The sequence below is a fragment of the Barbus barbus genome, assembly GCF_936440315.1.
Source record: "Barbus barbus genome assembly, chromosome: 47".
Taxonomy (NCBI): Eukaryota; Metazoa; Chordata; class Actinopteri; order Cypriniformes; family Cyprinidae; genus Barbus; species Barbus barbus.
In genome coordinates, this window is record NC_136725.1 from 11,242,396 (window position 1) to 11,259,604 (window position 17,209).

General features: G+C 36.8%; 1 protein-coding gene across 4 annotated transcripts in view; it reads left to right on the forward strand.

The window, feature by feature from the left end:
• The window catches only part of grik1a (glutamate receptor, ionotropic, kainate 1a), a gene marked incomplete at its 3' end in the record, with an annotated part of 57,137 nt that overhangs the window by 1,978 nt on the left and 37,950 nt on the right, over window positions 1-17,209 (forward strand). For all 4 annotated transcript variants that reach the window (XM_079410378.1, XM_079410377.1, XM_079410380.1 and 1 more), the window contains one exon: window positions 16,610-16,777. In XM_079410378.1, coding sequence (XP_079266504.1) covers window positions 16,610-16,777 — 168 coding nt within the window. The remainder of the gene's footprint in view (window positions 1-16,609; window positions 16,778-17,209) is intronic.

Consider the following 17,209-nt stretch of genomic DNA (forward strand, 5'->3'; position numbering starts at 1 on the left):
GGGCTTAGTTTGCATAATAGTGATCCGTGTAATGGATACACTGACATTTCTCTGCTTTTCACAAATGTTCACGTCAACATTGCTTGACAGGGTACAGATAGTGCTTCATTTTCACAGATTATGGGTAAAATGTGAACTAAAAATAGATGTTGAATGATACAGAACAAAACCAGATTTGCAAGGTTTGCTTTTTAAAATGATTCATTTTAATTTTCAATGACTCTAAATTAATTGTTTAGACCATTTTGAGGGATGTAAACAACAATGTAAAACAATGGTCCAGATGCATTTCTGGTTTTACACTTTCAATTTCCATAACCTCTGAGAATTCAAAAAGGTCCACATTTTGATAAAAACATATTATGACAGCCGTGTTAACGTTAGTTACAACTGAAGCCCCTCCTGTTACAGTTTTAAAATAGTTTGAGCAGGTGTTTCCCAAGGCACCAACCACTTTGAGATTATAAGACCAACTGAAAACTACTTGCTTTGCGTGTGTTTGATTTCTGCTGTGGCTGGATGTAAACGATTAGTTCGATTTGCCATTTGCAGTTGAAGGAGGAGTTGAAAACTGAAACATCAAGTCGGATACTTTCTGGTTCCCGTAGTGATCTTTGTGTCATGTTTGCATACTTAATCACAGATTAAGTGGATTAGTGGAATATTACATTTGTAAAAATATGACAACTTTATCTAATAACTTTATGATAATCCCATATGACAATATCTCCATATCAGAGATGTGAGTTGTTTTAATTGGTCCGTCATGTGGCAGCCACCATTGTGAGATCTCACGACCAGCTGAATACTATTTGCTTTATTTAGGTAACCCGTACTTTACACTTTTGGTAAATTAATACATTTTCCATCATTTAAAAATTTGGTAACACTTTAGTATAAGGACCAATTCTCACTATTAACTAGTTGCTTATCAGCATGCCTATTGTTAATATATTGGCTGTTTATTAGTACTTATAAAGCACATATTATGCATGACCAAATTCTACATCCCTAATCCTACCCAATACCTAAATTTAACAACTACCTTAGTGACTATAAATAAGCAGCAAATTAGGAAATTATAGAAGCAAAAATCATAGTTAATGGTTTGTTAATAGCAAGAATTGGACCCACAATTTTATCTAAGAAATGAATATTGCATTTTTAAAAATATAGAACTTTATTTAAAAATAAATCCTTATATTACACTCCAAACAAAAATGGTGCTAAATAACACTAAAAGTTCATTCATTGGCTTGTAATCATAGGAAAACCACCTTTATAGGTGCTACACAGCACTTTTGTCAAATGGTGCCATGTAGAACCATAAGAGGAGCCCACTCTTATATGTTTGCTATGAATGGGAATTTACTACAATAGCAAAAGCTGTTTTGAATCACTTTTATGCTTTTCTGTGGTCAGAAAGTCCAGAGAGTTAAAGAACTGTTGCGAGAACCCTGGACCACAAAACCAGTCATAAGGGTCAATTTTTATTCATCATCTTCAAGATTTAAAGATCATAAAAGCTGAATAAATAATATTTCCATTGATGTATGGTTTGTTAGGATAAGACCATATTTGGCCGAGATACAACTATTTGGAAATCTGGAATCTGAGGGTGCAAAAAAATCTAAATATTGAGAAAATTGCCTTTAAATTTGTACAAATTAAGTTCTTAGCAATGCATATTACTAATCAAAAATTAAGTTTTTATATATTTACGGTAGGAAATTGACAAAATATCTTCATGGAACATGATCTTTACTTAATATCCTAATGATTTTTGGCATAAACGAAAAATCTATAATTTTGACCCATACAATGTATTGTTGGCTATTGCTACTAATATACCCATGTGACTTATGACTGATTTTGTGGTCCAGGGTCACATATAAGCTAGGGGCTTAAAAGGATAGTTCACCCAAAACTGAAAATTCTGTCATTAATTTCTCACCCTCATATTGTTACAAACCCATAAAACCTTCATTCATCTTCGGAACACAAATTAAGATATTTTTGTTGAAATCCAAGAGCTTTCTGATCCTCCATAGACAGCAACACAACTGATATGTTCAAGGTCCAGAAAAGTAAGGACATCGTTAAAATAGTCCATGTGACATCAGTGGTTCAGCCGTTGTTTTATAAGCTATGAGAATACTTTTTGTCAAATTTGTATCATTTGTAAAATTTTGTATAATTCGTCTTAATCTAAAATCCTAATTTGTGTTCTGAAGAAGAACAAAGGTTTTATGAGTTTGGAACGACGTGATTAATTATTAATGACAGAATTTTCATTTTTTGGGGAACTAACCCTGGTTCTTTGTATGGCAGTGGTGCTATATTAACCGCACTTTTTTTTGAGGACACATGACAAGCTTTATCTACAGTATCTAACCCCTATATTATCAGATACTTTCAAATACTAAATAAATTTTGGCTTTATCATGGCTTTAATTAATTATCACATTTCTACAATGGCACAGTAACTGTAAACTGTGTTTGCATGATGCCAGTGAGTCCAAGACAATGCTAAGTGGTTCAATACAAGTCATCTAAAAGTTTCAGCATGAAGGAAAAAACTAAATTTGTTCACTCGTCTACCCTGAAAATGAAATCATAAATGTGTCCTATATAGGATGTCTGCCGATGCCATTTATCATCCCACTGGTTACTAGCACAGAGTTTGTGACCGTATGGCAGTAATTTTATTATTGTCGGGCTTTGGTCCAACTGTGTCGGGCAGCACCATTACCGCATGTGTTCTTGTTTAAGATCTCTATAAATCTTGTAATTATCCAACTCTGCACAAATGGCTGTTTTTAAAATCTTAGAGAATATTTTGTGAATATAGAGCTGCATCAGCTCATTCCTGAGAGTGGTTTAAAATAATCTCTGGGCTCTGGAAGTATCACAGTGTTGACTGAGGGAATGTGCAGTGCTGGTGGAAGTATTTCACAGGCTATGAGGGGAAATTAATCCTTTTAGATGTGGATCCATGTGGCCTCAGATGTATGTTCAGCACTGTGAAATGGCACTGCTCTTTGACCATCAGCAGAATTTCCCTAAAAGTCTGTACGGCTATGGTGAATTAGGAACCTGGTTTCTAAAGTCACATCCTTTTTTTAACACTTTACAAAGTATTTGTCAAATAATTAATGACTAATGTAGGTTGTAAACATTTGCATCAGAACTCACTTTTATTGAGCCTCTTATAGATTGAGCTTGAAATAACAATAAACAAATTTGAGCATTTAGAATGAGCCCCATGAGAAAATCAAAGGGTTCGATCACAGTGGCGGAGAGAATGGAGAATAGCTAATGTCTCTGGCTCTTTCTCTGCGAGAGCATTGGTATGTAAGCTGACTCCTTATCCCTTTGGTTTTCTTATGTTTGTCAGAAGGGATGTGTTTGAACAAGATTTCATGAATTTGAATGAGAAAGAAGGTTTTTTCTTTGATGATGCATTTGGCCTGTGTGTTTGCAGAAATCATTGTGATGTCTTTATGAGGAGTGTGTGGAATACATCATAGACAGTGACAGAAATGTTGAAAAGAAGAACAGAGAGAAAGAAAAAGACTGTGTCCGAGAAGACCTGAGTATTCAGCAGTCACTTGTGTGCAGGTTTGTGTGTGTTTGAATGTGTGCAGGTTTGTGTGTGTTTGAATGTGTGCAGGTTTGTGTGTGTTTGAATGTGTGCAGGTTTGTGTGTGTTTGAATGTGTGCAGGTTTGTGTGTGTTTGAATGTGTGAAGGTTTGTGTGTGTTTGAATGTGTGCATTTGTTGTCGTGGGCATTTGTGCATTAGAAAGGTTCTAGAGTCTAGACTAATGACTTTAATTAATCAAGAACTGCGTACATTGCGTTTATTCATTTGTCAGATGGTTTTATCCAAAGCGACTTACAAGTGAGGAACATTTTGATCATTTCATCATAAGAGCCACAATATTTGTAGCAAAGTATTGAACTTTGAAAGTAATTTGACAGAAAAAATATCTTCTTTTGTGTTCAGCACAAGAATAAAAATTAGTACATTCGTCAAAATAATTTTTATGTTTAACAGAAGAAAGAAACTGAAAGAAACTTCAGGTTTAACACAACTTGAGCGTGGTGGATGATAACAATTTCCATTTATGGTTGAACGATCCCTTTAAATGTTAATAAAATAAAATACAAAGAGAAAAATAACTCCCTACTCCTGACTGAAGAACTTTAATACAGTTGTTAAAGTTCAGCAGTAATAAAAATAACTTGAAATTTTCAACAACTTTTCACATCATATCTTTTTGCACCAAATAGCAGTATCGATATCGGTATCGATAAAATGTAAACGATACCCATCCCTAATTCCGGACAACTTTGCCTCTAGAACCACTTCTGTCAATCAAATGGGTTGTTAAATAATTGAACTAATCATAGGTTTTTCGCTTAGTCTGGAAAAAAACACTTCAGTACAATTCTCTGGACTCTCTAGGTCAATAATTATCAAAAACATGTTGAAATTTTTCCTTTGGTAAATCCGCAAGAGATCCGATTTTTTCGTATCCGATCAGAGCTATTTCCAAATGTGGTTTTAAATCAGATACATATCCGATATCTGGACATCCGACCTACGCCTAAACACACATATCCGATTCTCCACAGAACTCCCAATGCGAGGGTGACACGTTTGCTCATAAAGTTATTTAATAATGTTTTAATGCGGCGTGCTGTATGCGCTCGCATTTTATTGAAATAGACACTTTATATAGCTAAGAAATTGCACATTCAGGAGCTGATTTTCAACCCCTGCCCCGTGTATTTTGAAAATACAACAGCTAAATGTTACATTATATTTCTCAGCAATGAGGTGATAACTTAGTAGTTTTTGTAATTAAACCAACGCTTGTTCGCAATACTTCACGATCACTTGGTCCCTCGCACGTGAGTGCATGCGTTCGTTCGTTCGTTTTCTCTCTCTCTCTCTCTCTCTCTCTCTCTCTCTCTCTCTCGTTAATTCATTTCAATAAATATCATCTTTATTTCACTAAAGAATTCTACCTCAGCTGTAGATAAAATAGTCCAACAAATTAAAATTACCGTTATTTTCCGGTCTTTATCCGTTCAGTCAAATTTTGTGCTGCAAAACATCCATGACAGCCGTTGTCCATGCTGGAAAATAATAATGGCCATTCGACGTGAATTATATAAAGAATTTGAATAGCACGGCCATTTAAAACCCGATGGTCTACCATGTGCATAAGCGATCACTGCAGACAATCCCTTTGGGTGGGAATTAATGTCAACACAGATATCGAATACCAATCGTGTCTAAAGTGAATGTAAACAGACGGACCAAAAAAAATTGGATCGGATCTGTCCATTAAGACTTGCAGTGTAAACGCAGCCTAAAGGAAAAACTTTACAAAACCTGGTGAGCACATGTGACAGGTGATTCTAAACAAGCATGCAAAGTTTTAAGGAGATCTGACTAAAGGTGGTGCTATAACAGTCATAAACATTAAAAAAAACATATTTCTATGGTAAATTACGTGGATTTGTCAAAAATGCTTTTTTAATCATTGACTTAAGGTGGTTACAGGCTTGCTAAATAATATGTATATATAATATGTATTTTTCCTTATGTGCTTAAATGCCTTAAGATGAGCTTGAACTCCGGTAATTTCTGCTTGCATCTATATTTCTTCTTAAAGTTACAAAAGTGATTTAGTCAAAAACAGTGAGAGAGTGACAGACAGCAGGAATATTAGACTGCTTTCACTTTAAGAGCTGTCCGTATCCAATATAGAGTACATATATTGTACTCTACAGGGGTGGTGATGGCGCAGTGGATGAGACACATGCCTTTGGTGTGAGAGACCCGGGTTCGAATCCACTGTGAGACACCAATGTGTCCCTGAGCAAGACACTTAACCCCCTAGTTGCTCCAGAGGCGTGCGACCTCTGACATATATAGCAATTGTAAGTCGCTTTGGATAAAAGCGTCAGCTAAATGAATAAATGTACATGAGTTTTCTTTCTCAGCTGTTTGCATTAACTTAAGACCTATTGTATTTATGAGGATACTTGACAGGATTTTGTGTGTATTTATTTGTTCAAGGCCTATAAAGTGGCAAAAATAACTCTGTTCAGTACCCCCGCACTCCATGGGCACCGTCTTCCCTTGGGCTATTAAATTTTTTCTTTTTCAATAATCTGTTTGGATGTACATCACAATATGGAAGACAAGATCTGGTGCTACTTCCGTTTTATTGTGAATATGTCAATATTCAATATCAATGATCAATAGAAAACATGATTTATTTTATGTGGAGTGGGTCACTCCCTTATAAGCGCTGCCAGGTTAAGATCACGAACCGTGTCATGCAATTAACAAGTTGCTAATTATACTTCATATAGTGTTGACAGCCAGCGCTCTAAACAAACAACAAAACAAAACAAGCAAACCAAGTGGAAAAATTTAATATATCTAAATAGGCAGTCCCTGCTGGAATGACGAAACAAACCATGACACACAAAATGCCTCTGTGTTCATCCACGATCCAGTCATGACAGCAAGACAGCTAGCGGTCACAGTGCAGTGCAGCATGAAATAGAGATAAACAGACAAAAAGGATCACAACAAGATAAACAAACAGTTTCATTTAGCAGTTAGTAAACAAACTCCATGTATCCAGGCCATCAGGTGTCCAGTACAACTGTGATGAAGAAGATCTAGAGAAATCTGAACCAAAATGTATTTAACATGAACTCACCATGATTAATTATCAGATTCAAATATGAATAATTACTTTGCGTGAGCAAAAGGGAAACTCATCATTGTCAGTCCTCTGTCTTGTGTGTCATGTGTTCCCGCCTCATGTTTCCTTATTTGGTTTGTTTCCAGTCCTTTTTTAGTGTGATTATTAGTTAATTCTGTTCAGCTGTGTTTTAGTCATTAGCCTGTGTATTTAAGTTCCTGCCTGTTCAGTTTTGTGTCGCCTGGTCTACTCGTTACTCCCCGGTGTTCCTTGCCTTGCCTTGCCTTGCGTCATTAAAGACTATTATTTGAGTTTACCTCCTCGTCTGCGTGTTCCTGTATCCTCCTCGTGTGTGCACCGTGACAATCATCAACATTAAATATTGATTTTAATCATATAACAATACATTGTAATAATCAGCCACGTTCTGCCCTCTGCATTTGTGAAATATTTTCTTTTATAAACTGTTGAAATTTGTTGTTATATTTCCAAAAAAAAGTGGATGGTGGATAAAAAACCTTTCCACATCAATCCTGTGCGTTCAGTGTATTCTTACTGTAATGTTTCATTCTAGGACTGATCGTTGAGTGGAGCATTCTGTCTGGATAAGAGCAGTGTGGCTGATGACAATGATGTATTGTTAGAACTGACAGATATGTAACATTGAATAGAATCAATCGAACATCTCCCGGAATGATCCGGGGGAAAATGAAAAACAGTACCTGACTGAAACCACGGAGAAATGTTTGAGATCCTTCATGGAATTACAAGATCAAATGCACTTTAGAAGACTCAAAAAAGTCACTGAATATCCGTATTGTGTGCCAAAAGATTTGGGCAATGTCCAAATACACAATTTCCTTACTATATAGTTGACAAGAAACAGCATGTGAAAAAAATAGTATGTCTGAATTTACAGTATTCAGGGAAAAGTGCCCTTATTAGGGCTGCAACAACGAATCGATTAAATCGATAAAAATCGATTACTAAAAGAGTTGGCAACGAATTTCATAATCGATTCGTTGTGTCGCGCGACGCGGAGTCGTTTGATTATAAAAAAAAAAAAAAAAAAAACTTTAGTTGAGCGCGGAGCGGAGTGAACACACTCGGGTTGTATCCGAAATCGCCCCCTATACCCTCAAATGGTGTTCGAAACCTTAGTGGATGTTCTCGAGTGCACTCATTCAATCCCACAATGCACCGCAAAAACGAGTGTACAACCGATGTACACTCAACGGCTAGAGAATCCCCAGAATGCACTGTGAGAGTCGCGCGCCGAATGAATTCCCGCGTCTCGCCAGAAGATGGCGCCCGCAGCTGAATCATATCCATTCATTAATTTTAGAAGCGCTCGTCCACGGCGTAATACAGCGGAATACAACAAAGGTACAAAATTAATTGTAAATTGACTATTAGGGTTTATACATAATTTCCCTGACAGAGTTCAAGATAAATCCTTCAATCTTAATTTTGGAGATGCCGTTTCGAATGATTATTTAACAGGAAGCAAACTATGCAAAAGCGGCAGTTCTTCCGGTGCATTCAGTGTCCGAATTCACTCACTCGTTTTCATTCACTCCTTCAAGTGAACTATACGAGTGGACTAATGTAGGGAATAGTGAATGAGGGTATAGGGGGCGATTTCGGATACAGCGTCGGTCTCTCTCGCGCTCGGATGCTAGCAGAGTTCGGCGCCTCATAGACAGGGCGGAGCTAAAATAAAAAACGAGCGGAGGTAGAGGAAAGATACATGGGAGGCAGAGAAATCCGTGCGACCCAAGTCATCCAAGGTGTGGGAGCATTTCACACTAAATAAACAGAAAAAGTGTGTTAACTGCAATGCAAAGTGTCTGAACAAAGTAAGTGTGTGTGTGTGTGTGTCAGTGTGTGCGTCTGCGAGTGTGTGCATCTGCGAGTGTGTGCGTCTGCAGTGTAGTGTAGAGAACAAGTTCTGACATTCAAACAAATCCTGTTAAATTTTCTGATTTGTATTGTTCTTTACTTTTTATAAATTATTTATTGTTCTGCAGGTGCGTGTCTACGTGGTTAGGTGCCCCCTCAGATGTCTTGCGATAGGCTTGTTTTTAATAAATTTCTAACTGCATCTGGCGTATCTTGGCATGTGTAGTCAGCTACCTAGGGCCGCTTACTTCTCTTCTTTATTAATTTTAGGCATTTTAGCGTGATCTAAATGACAGATGTCGAGAGCGCATAATGTTACGCGATCACGTAATGCGCGAGCACGCATCTCTCCACTCGCAAGCGGATTTCCTTCACTCGCACAAAACTGGACGTGTGCTTTTAAATCTACATTGTTCTTTTATGAATTGGCTCGGGTCTTACTCAGATATTGTGTGTATGCTCAAACGTTATCCTCGCATCACTGAAGACCAGAAAAGCTTTTTTTTTTCTAATTCAAGTGAAGAGTAGGCTTTTCTCACTAAATGGAAGCAAACTGAATATAGTTAGCCTTCTCTAGTTATTAATTTTATTAATACTTATTTTAGTTAAGTGCTTAAATTGTAAATATGCATTTATTAAATTATTTTATGTAGTGCATTTGTATTTTGTTGTTTTTGTATATAGTTATAGAAGCATATCAACCAGGTTCCAGAAATAATCACCAAAGCTGCATGCTTCTGAAATAAGTGGGGGTGCTCTCTTAATGCACATTTTCACATATTTTGTCCCTTCTATTACTATCAATATACTGATACTTCGAGAGCGAATCCTGCATAAATATGCAGATGTCATTCCCAAAACTTTGCAACGTGTGTGGGCAAAAAACAAAGTTCTACATTTTAAATGGATTGCCTAGAAAGCTTGCAAAGAGTGCTCATAACCAATAAAGCTGTCACTCTTTGTTCATCGCGATCTCACAAAGTTCTGTGCGTACCAATGAATCTCTCACTGTGCAATTAATAGCCTATATAATATAGGCCTATTAACATCATGTATCCAACCCCTCCCCCCGGCCACCCTCTTTTGAGGCAGTGCCCCAGACTGGCCCCCCCCATTTAAAATGCTCTAGACACGCCCCTGTTGTTCTGGCAGCTCAGGTGGCACTTTATTTAAAAAAAAAAAAGTCTATATATTTGGCAGATGTAAAGCATACATGTGTATGTTTTTTGTGTTGGTCCATTTTTATTTTATTTTATTATTATTATAACAGCTCTGGGATGTTCAAGGAGCAACGTGTTTGTGCACTTTCTAAATATTTTAGTTCTGTTTTTGAATAAAGGGTTGGAAATGAATGCCTTATTTTTGGTTTTTTATCCGATTCATCGATTAATCGAAAATATAATCGACAGATTAATCGATTATTAAAATAATCGTTAGTTGCAGCCCTAGCCCGTATGGTTTACTATTTCTTGAAATCTTCATGAGATTCATGTGATTCTGAAGTGTGTATCCCATTCAGCCACGGGAGAGGAGTTGTGAATAGCAGCACAACTAATGTTGTAGGTCACAGGACTATAACAACACGATGAATAATATAGTATGCCAGGATTACATTTATATGACACGCATTCAAACTATATGGAACTTTTTAAATGGTGACAAAGTATGTACTTACTCGGAAAGAATGTGTTTTAGACGTGGTGTCACTTTCAGTGCCGTTTTTTTTTTTTTTTTCATATCTTAGGGTTTAATCGTATTGAGTTCATTGAAGCTCATTGAACTCCAGTAATTGAGGAAAAAATTAAGGCACTTAAAGACCAAGAGCATTTCGGGTCTGCATTCAGATATCATCTCCAAAAGGCCTTTGAGATGTTAATTTTGGAAAAATTTGACTTTTGACTATAAAGAAATGTTAAAGAAAGTCTTTTAACTATTATTGCGCACATTCTTTATTAGGGTATTTATTATAGCTATTTGCTAAAACTCCAGTATTTTATGAATGAAAAGACCTGCTGTTTCCTTCATTATCCAGTTCCTAGGGAAAATGAGAATGCATAAAATGTGCAAGAATGAGAAAGCGACACAAAGGTCTTGTGAGCTAAAAAAAGACTATGCATCGAGTAGCACAGTCTTGGACTGGTGAAAATTGCCCATAATTCAGCTAATTTACATCAATTTAAATGTGAAAGCTGCCTAACCTCTGTAGGATGGTTATTTATGTGTGAATAATTTTAATGAAAGAAAAAATCTGAAGCAAATATTTCCACGCAAGCATTTGTTGACAGTCAAATTAGGCCTTTAAAAGTTACTTGCATGTTTAGAATTTATACTGTGATATCTGTGGTCTGCACTATGTTGCCTGTTGCAGGGGTTGTCTAACAGGGGTCTGTAGAAAAATTTAGATCCATAAAACAAAAGAATAATATAAATTGTAATAAATTGTAAATTGTTCAAATAAGATTAGACTAAAAACAAATTGATTAAGGTAAATAAAATATAAAAAGGATTCAAATGATTAAAATAAATACACAAATAACTAATACATTTAACAGCATGGGTACTACAATTAGTAGAAAAAAGTAATAATATACTATAAGTAATAAAAGTCATAATGAAGAAAATGGAAACTAAATGTTTCCAAATATTCTTTTACACATAGCCTATTTAAAATATCATTTTGCACAGTATAAATTGGGTCTTTATATGGTACATGAAAATATATACCTGCCTTTTTCATTTTAGAATGCAGGTCGCTGCATATTTGGAAGTGTATGGCATCTATAAAACTGAAATCCTGGCCTATAGCAGCAGCTACTACTTGTAGCCAAACACTGGAGTTTGTGTTGCCTGCTAAAACATGCTTAGCACTTGCTTGGACCAGTGCTGGGAGTCTTTGAACTGTCTGCTGATCAAAGCCAGAGAGGAGGCACTGCATTCTGCGTGTGTTACCTGTCACCCACACAGGTTCTGGGAGGAGACAGGACATGCTCCACATTAAACTTACATGAACTGCATAAATGAATTGTCCACTGGGGAAATTTTCAGCTGTTGTGGAGGATGAACTGTATACTGTCTGCTAGACTAGATTGAACTGGGGTAGTGATAAAATATTGACAAAACAGCTAATAATCGATAATGAATATAATCTATAACAAGTTTCACAGTCGAGTATTCATGTCTGTAAGCTGTGCATGGAGGAGTTCCATCAGTAACGCTACTTTAAAGTAGTGGAAAAACGTCTGTAATCACAGAGAGAGCTGCTGCGGGGAAAGTGTACAGTCCAGGGTGCCAAAAGCAGGTGAGAATTTTATTAAACACTTCAAACACAAGAAGTTCCTTATTAACTGTACAACTATTTGACAGTAACGCATTATGTGGTCAGAGGATCTGCAGAAGGGTTTTTGTTGTTGTTGTATATTTGACACTCTCTGTGAAATCCAGGCAAGCATCAACATTTGATTTCAAACATTAATTTCACTATGATTTCAATCTTTGACATGGCCTTAAAGTTATCAAGGTTATGTTACATTTTCACAGAATGTTCTTTACCTTTTGAAGGAATATTTTATGTAGAAAACGAAAAATGACTAGCTGGGTTTTTACAGCCAGGGTCACATATGTTTTAGTATAAATGTTGTTTTAGTATTAATTGATATGCTATTCTAGTTTTTGTTATTATTTTAAATTAGTTTTTTTTTTTTAAGTTCTGCTTTCATGTTAATTTTAGTTAATGTTTTAGTAATTTAGTTTTTTGTTGTGTTCCTGTCATTTTTGTTTTTAAATGTCTATATGTTTTTATCTTTAAATATATCTATATACAGTAGTTTTTCTTCATTTTTTAAGTTTGAGATATTTTAGTACATCAAGTTAAACTAAACGAAAATGAGAAATGTTGCCTTGTTAAATACCTGAATTAAAATGTTATTTTTTATTTTATGTCAACTATAATAACCCTGTCATGCATTTACATTTTCTTTCAGTTTGTTACCGTTTGAGATGAACATGGTCCTTGATGTGAAATAAAGTATTAACAGAATATTTTTTAAATCATTAAAATATGCAAAGCTCTGCCTCAACATAAAAGCATGTAGATTCAAAGCCCATACATTTCTTGTTAACTTATTGTTTATCACAAGGGCGAATGACACAAACGTCATGATAGAAAATGGATTCATTAAAGCTGCGGTCTCCAAGGTGAATGGCAGAGGCTTTGGACATCCCTAGGGAACTATTTTCCAATGAATAGAAATAAAGCATTAAAGCATGCTCAAGTAACCATCACAGTGCCTACACACACATACAAAAGTGTATATGCCACTCTGTCGGCTTTTTCATTCCGCTCTAATGTCGGCTGATGTCTTAAAGACACTGTAAATCTATTCGGTTCCAATGGCTGCCTCTTAATGTGCCAATTAAAGGAAAAGTGAAGCTAGATGGATTTGGTGTGTCCAGGATAATAAAAGATCAATGAGGGATCAGACTTCTTAGTCATAGTGGAAAAAGAGTAAATAAACATATCAAAACCGTAGATCCAATACTTCCACAAAAATGAACCGAGACTTGTTTGCTGCCAGACTCATTATTATCAACTCTCCTTCATGTTAGTGCATCTGCCTCATCTAGAAAAGCTTCAGGCTTCATTCTCATCTCCAGCCTCCCAATCCGACCCAGTCTGACCATCTCCCTCTATATGAAAGCAATCAGATTTTCACAGACAAAATCTCCTCTCCTTTCTCCCTGTGTGGAGCGCTTGGTCCACACTCTCCCGAGGGAATATCTGAACATCAGACGGTGTTATCCACAGCAGGACTTTCTGGCTTGGCTTTAAGTCCTGCTCATTCCAATTCAACATTCAAAAAGCCAAAACAAGCCACTGAGACCGGGTTTCACAGAAGCTCGTATCTACACTCTGATGAGCTTCATCTCACACACATTAACATTTCCATTTAATTATTCTTATCTTCATTCACAGTCTTTTCGTTAAAGAGCCAATCTGTCACTTTCACTGTTGGAGGTTGGTTGTTTATTGGCGAGTTAATGGCCCATTATTTCCTGCTGAGACCTGTTTGTTGGCCGCCTATGAATAGAGTCTGATCTTAGGTGGATGTCCTCCTGACGGATCTAGACGTTTTGCATTGTATTCGTATGATGTGTAATTCTAGTATCTGCAGCGTTACAAGTAATATGACATAACAATGTGTGTGGTACCAGATGCTCATGCATAATTCTGGAGATATACTCCACTGAATGTCTTGGCCACTTACTCCAGACATTTACGTCATATTGACTTTGCACTCGACTGACTTGGTTCTTGATTGGCATATTCTGGTGTTTTGGCAATGATCATTTGCTGATTCCGGTGTGAACAGTTTGTTTTGATGTTCATGACTGTCTGATTTGCATGTGATCATTGAGAAGAGATGATGTTGATTAACCTTGTGCAGTTTTGAGAATAAGCTTCACTGTCAGCAAGGGAAGTGATTTAAAAATGGCATGTTAAAGGTCAAACACGGTGTTGGCCAATTAGTCTGAATTTCTTAAGCGGTTAAATCTGCATGATTTGCCATTTCAGATTTTCTAAATGCTATGGGATTGCTAAATAACCTGCAGAAACCTGTAAGGGACTGACATCACATATTGGTATTGACATTTAGATTCATCATATCATACTAAGTTAAACAGACATTTTAATCTGCTGTATGTTTTTCTTATGAATTATTAAGATTCATAAAATGGTTGGTTTAATTTCTTACATGCTCGTTAGCAATAGACAAGCCACTCTCTTTTATGTTCTTAATAATAAATGGCAACATTAACAAAAACAGAACTGTTTGACAGACGATATCATTCATGAACAGTGATCAGCAAAGAATAACCTTGAGAAAAGTAATTTATTCTTCACACGTGTCTTAGGATCTTTGCACCATATATGTCTGGGTTCTGTCACTTCGGTCTAGTTTATTCATGGTTTTGTGACGGAGCCCTGACACTCCCTTCTTGTCTAGTTTTCTGGTGAGCGCGCGGCTTCGAGTGTGCTCGAGCTGCGCGCTCTCTTGTCTGCGTGCTCTGTTTCATGTTGGGGCGTGGTGTTCGGATCCCGGCACTCGTGAAGTGAAGTGACATTCAGCCAAGTATGGTGACCCATACTCGGAATTCGTGCTCTGCATTTAACCCATCCAACGTGCACACACACAGCAGTGAACACACACACACCGTGAACATACACCCGGAGCAGTGGGCAGCCATTTTATGCTGCAGCGCCCGGGGAGCAGTTGGGGGTTCGGTGCCTTGCTCAAGGGCACCTCAGTCGTGGTATTGAGGGTGGAGAGAGCGCTGGACATTCACTCCCCCCACCTACAATTCCTGCCGGCCGGAGACTCGAACCCGCAACCTTTGGATTACAAGGCCGACTCTCTAACCATTAGGCCACGACTTCCCCACTCCTGTCTTGTTCAGACTCTGTTCTGGTTTCATGTCGGGGTTCGGACACTCACGCTCCAGGTTTGTTCTTGCTGTGGGAGCGTGCGATTTCGAGTTCGCTCGGGCCGTGCGCTCCTCTGTCCTCTGTGTGTGTGTGTTTTGTTTGGCATGTGGTTCAGGTTTCAGCCGCGTGCTTTTTCTTGTTTTGTTTTGCTCTGTGTTGCACACAGCTTGTGTGTTTTTTCACTGGCTGCGTGCTTTCATTTTTGTTTTTGTGTGAGCACATGGCTTATCTTATTTAGTTCTATATGCCATGTGCTCTCATGCAAATTGTCTTGACCCCACCCACCTTGTTTCCTGATTATTGGTTAATTTGTCCCACCTGTGTTTTCTCGTTACCCTCCTCATTTGCTCCCTTTATAATCTCCTTGTGTTTGCAGTCCTGTGCCAGTTTGTCGTCGTCTTTACCCGGTGTGAAGTCGTGCCCTGCCCTGCCCTGCCCTGCCCTGCCCTGTCCTGTCCTGCCTTGCCAGTCTGTTTTCCCCTACGGGGTAGTTTTGGTTGGTGTTGTTTATTTTTATTATTAATAAAAGCCCATTCTCTGCAGTACCTCGAGTCCTCGCCTCGTCCCTTCTCCCCACAACCCTGACAGAACGACCAGAAAACAAGACAAGAAGGGAGTGTCAGGGCTCCGTCACAAAACCATGAATAAACTAGACCGAAGTGACAGAACCCTGACAATATAAAAATAGTCAAGATTTGTTTTAGATGATTGTAAACAGAGAGGACAACAATGTCATATGTCAAATAGATGTGGGCATTTACCTGTTTTAGACAACTTGTTCCTTTCTTGTTGGGATGTGTATGAATGGAGCATTTCTGGAAAAGTTATTTATTTAGTGGTTATTACAGATGGTTTTAAATATATTTTACAAGAGCTAGATTTTGGTTTTTCAGTATGCTTTTGCATTAACTTGGATGTTATTTGTATTTAGCATCAGCTATGTTTGTAATTGCTTTTAAATTAGTGTGGAACTGAAATATATCAATTTCCAGGACACCAATTTTAATTTTATTTGTACGTTTACTTTGTTTTTTTTATGCGTCTTTAACAAAAGCTGGATTCTGCTTTTTAAAAAATACATTAACTTGGAATTGATTTGTATTTAGCATTAGCTTGGCACTATTGTGTAACTTCTTTTGAATTAGTGTGGAGCTGGAATTTATCCATTACCTGGACAATAATTTTGTTTCATTTGTACATTTAGCTAGCCACTGTTTTTAAATGTGTTTTAAATAATATCAAAAGCTGTATTTTTCTTTTTCAGTTTGCCTTAGAATTAGCTTGGCACTAGTGCTTTGAATTGAATTTTAATGAGATTTATGCATTACTAGGACTTTGATTTTAACTTTATTAATTCATTAGCTTCATACTGGTTTTCAAATGTGTTTTACTTTAAGCACATGTCTAGACATCTACTGTACTTGCTGACTTGAAAGAACGGTTTTACTTGTTGCTTAACACAGTTTAATTCTTTATTTTGATTGAAGGGGGCATCTTTGAGACGCGGGAGAATGAACCAGTCAGCATAGATGAACTCGCCTTTAAATTTGCAGTTACAAGTATCAACCGAAACAGAACCTTGATGCCAAACACCACATTGACCTACGATATCCAGAGAGTAAACCTCTTTGACAGCTTTGAAGCCTCCAGAAGGGGTATGGCTCTTTATTTATATTTTGTATTTATTTTACAATTTTATTCTATAAAAACTGCCTAAATTGTGACGAAGGTGAATATACCTAATGTATTCATTATAACCTTTTCTTGGTTTGAAGTTATTTATTAAACATAAATATTTTATATTATTATTTAAATATCAGTTCAGTGTTATGTCATAGTTATTTGAAATTATTAAATGCAGTTGGAAAGGTCAATTCCTTTGATGTTGGACAATCCAAAATAAACATTTTAAGGGGGCAGATGTAAAATTAGCTACTTTATTTTTTTTTTACTTAGCAATTTTATGTTCAAAACTATTTTATTCAACATATCTATTAGGTATCACAACAAAAACATTATTTGTACCTCTGATGAACTTATACACCAACAATTTCCATGGAAAATACCATTACAATCTAATGTAATGT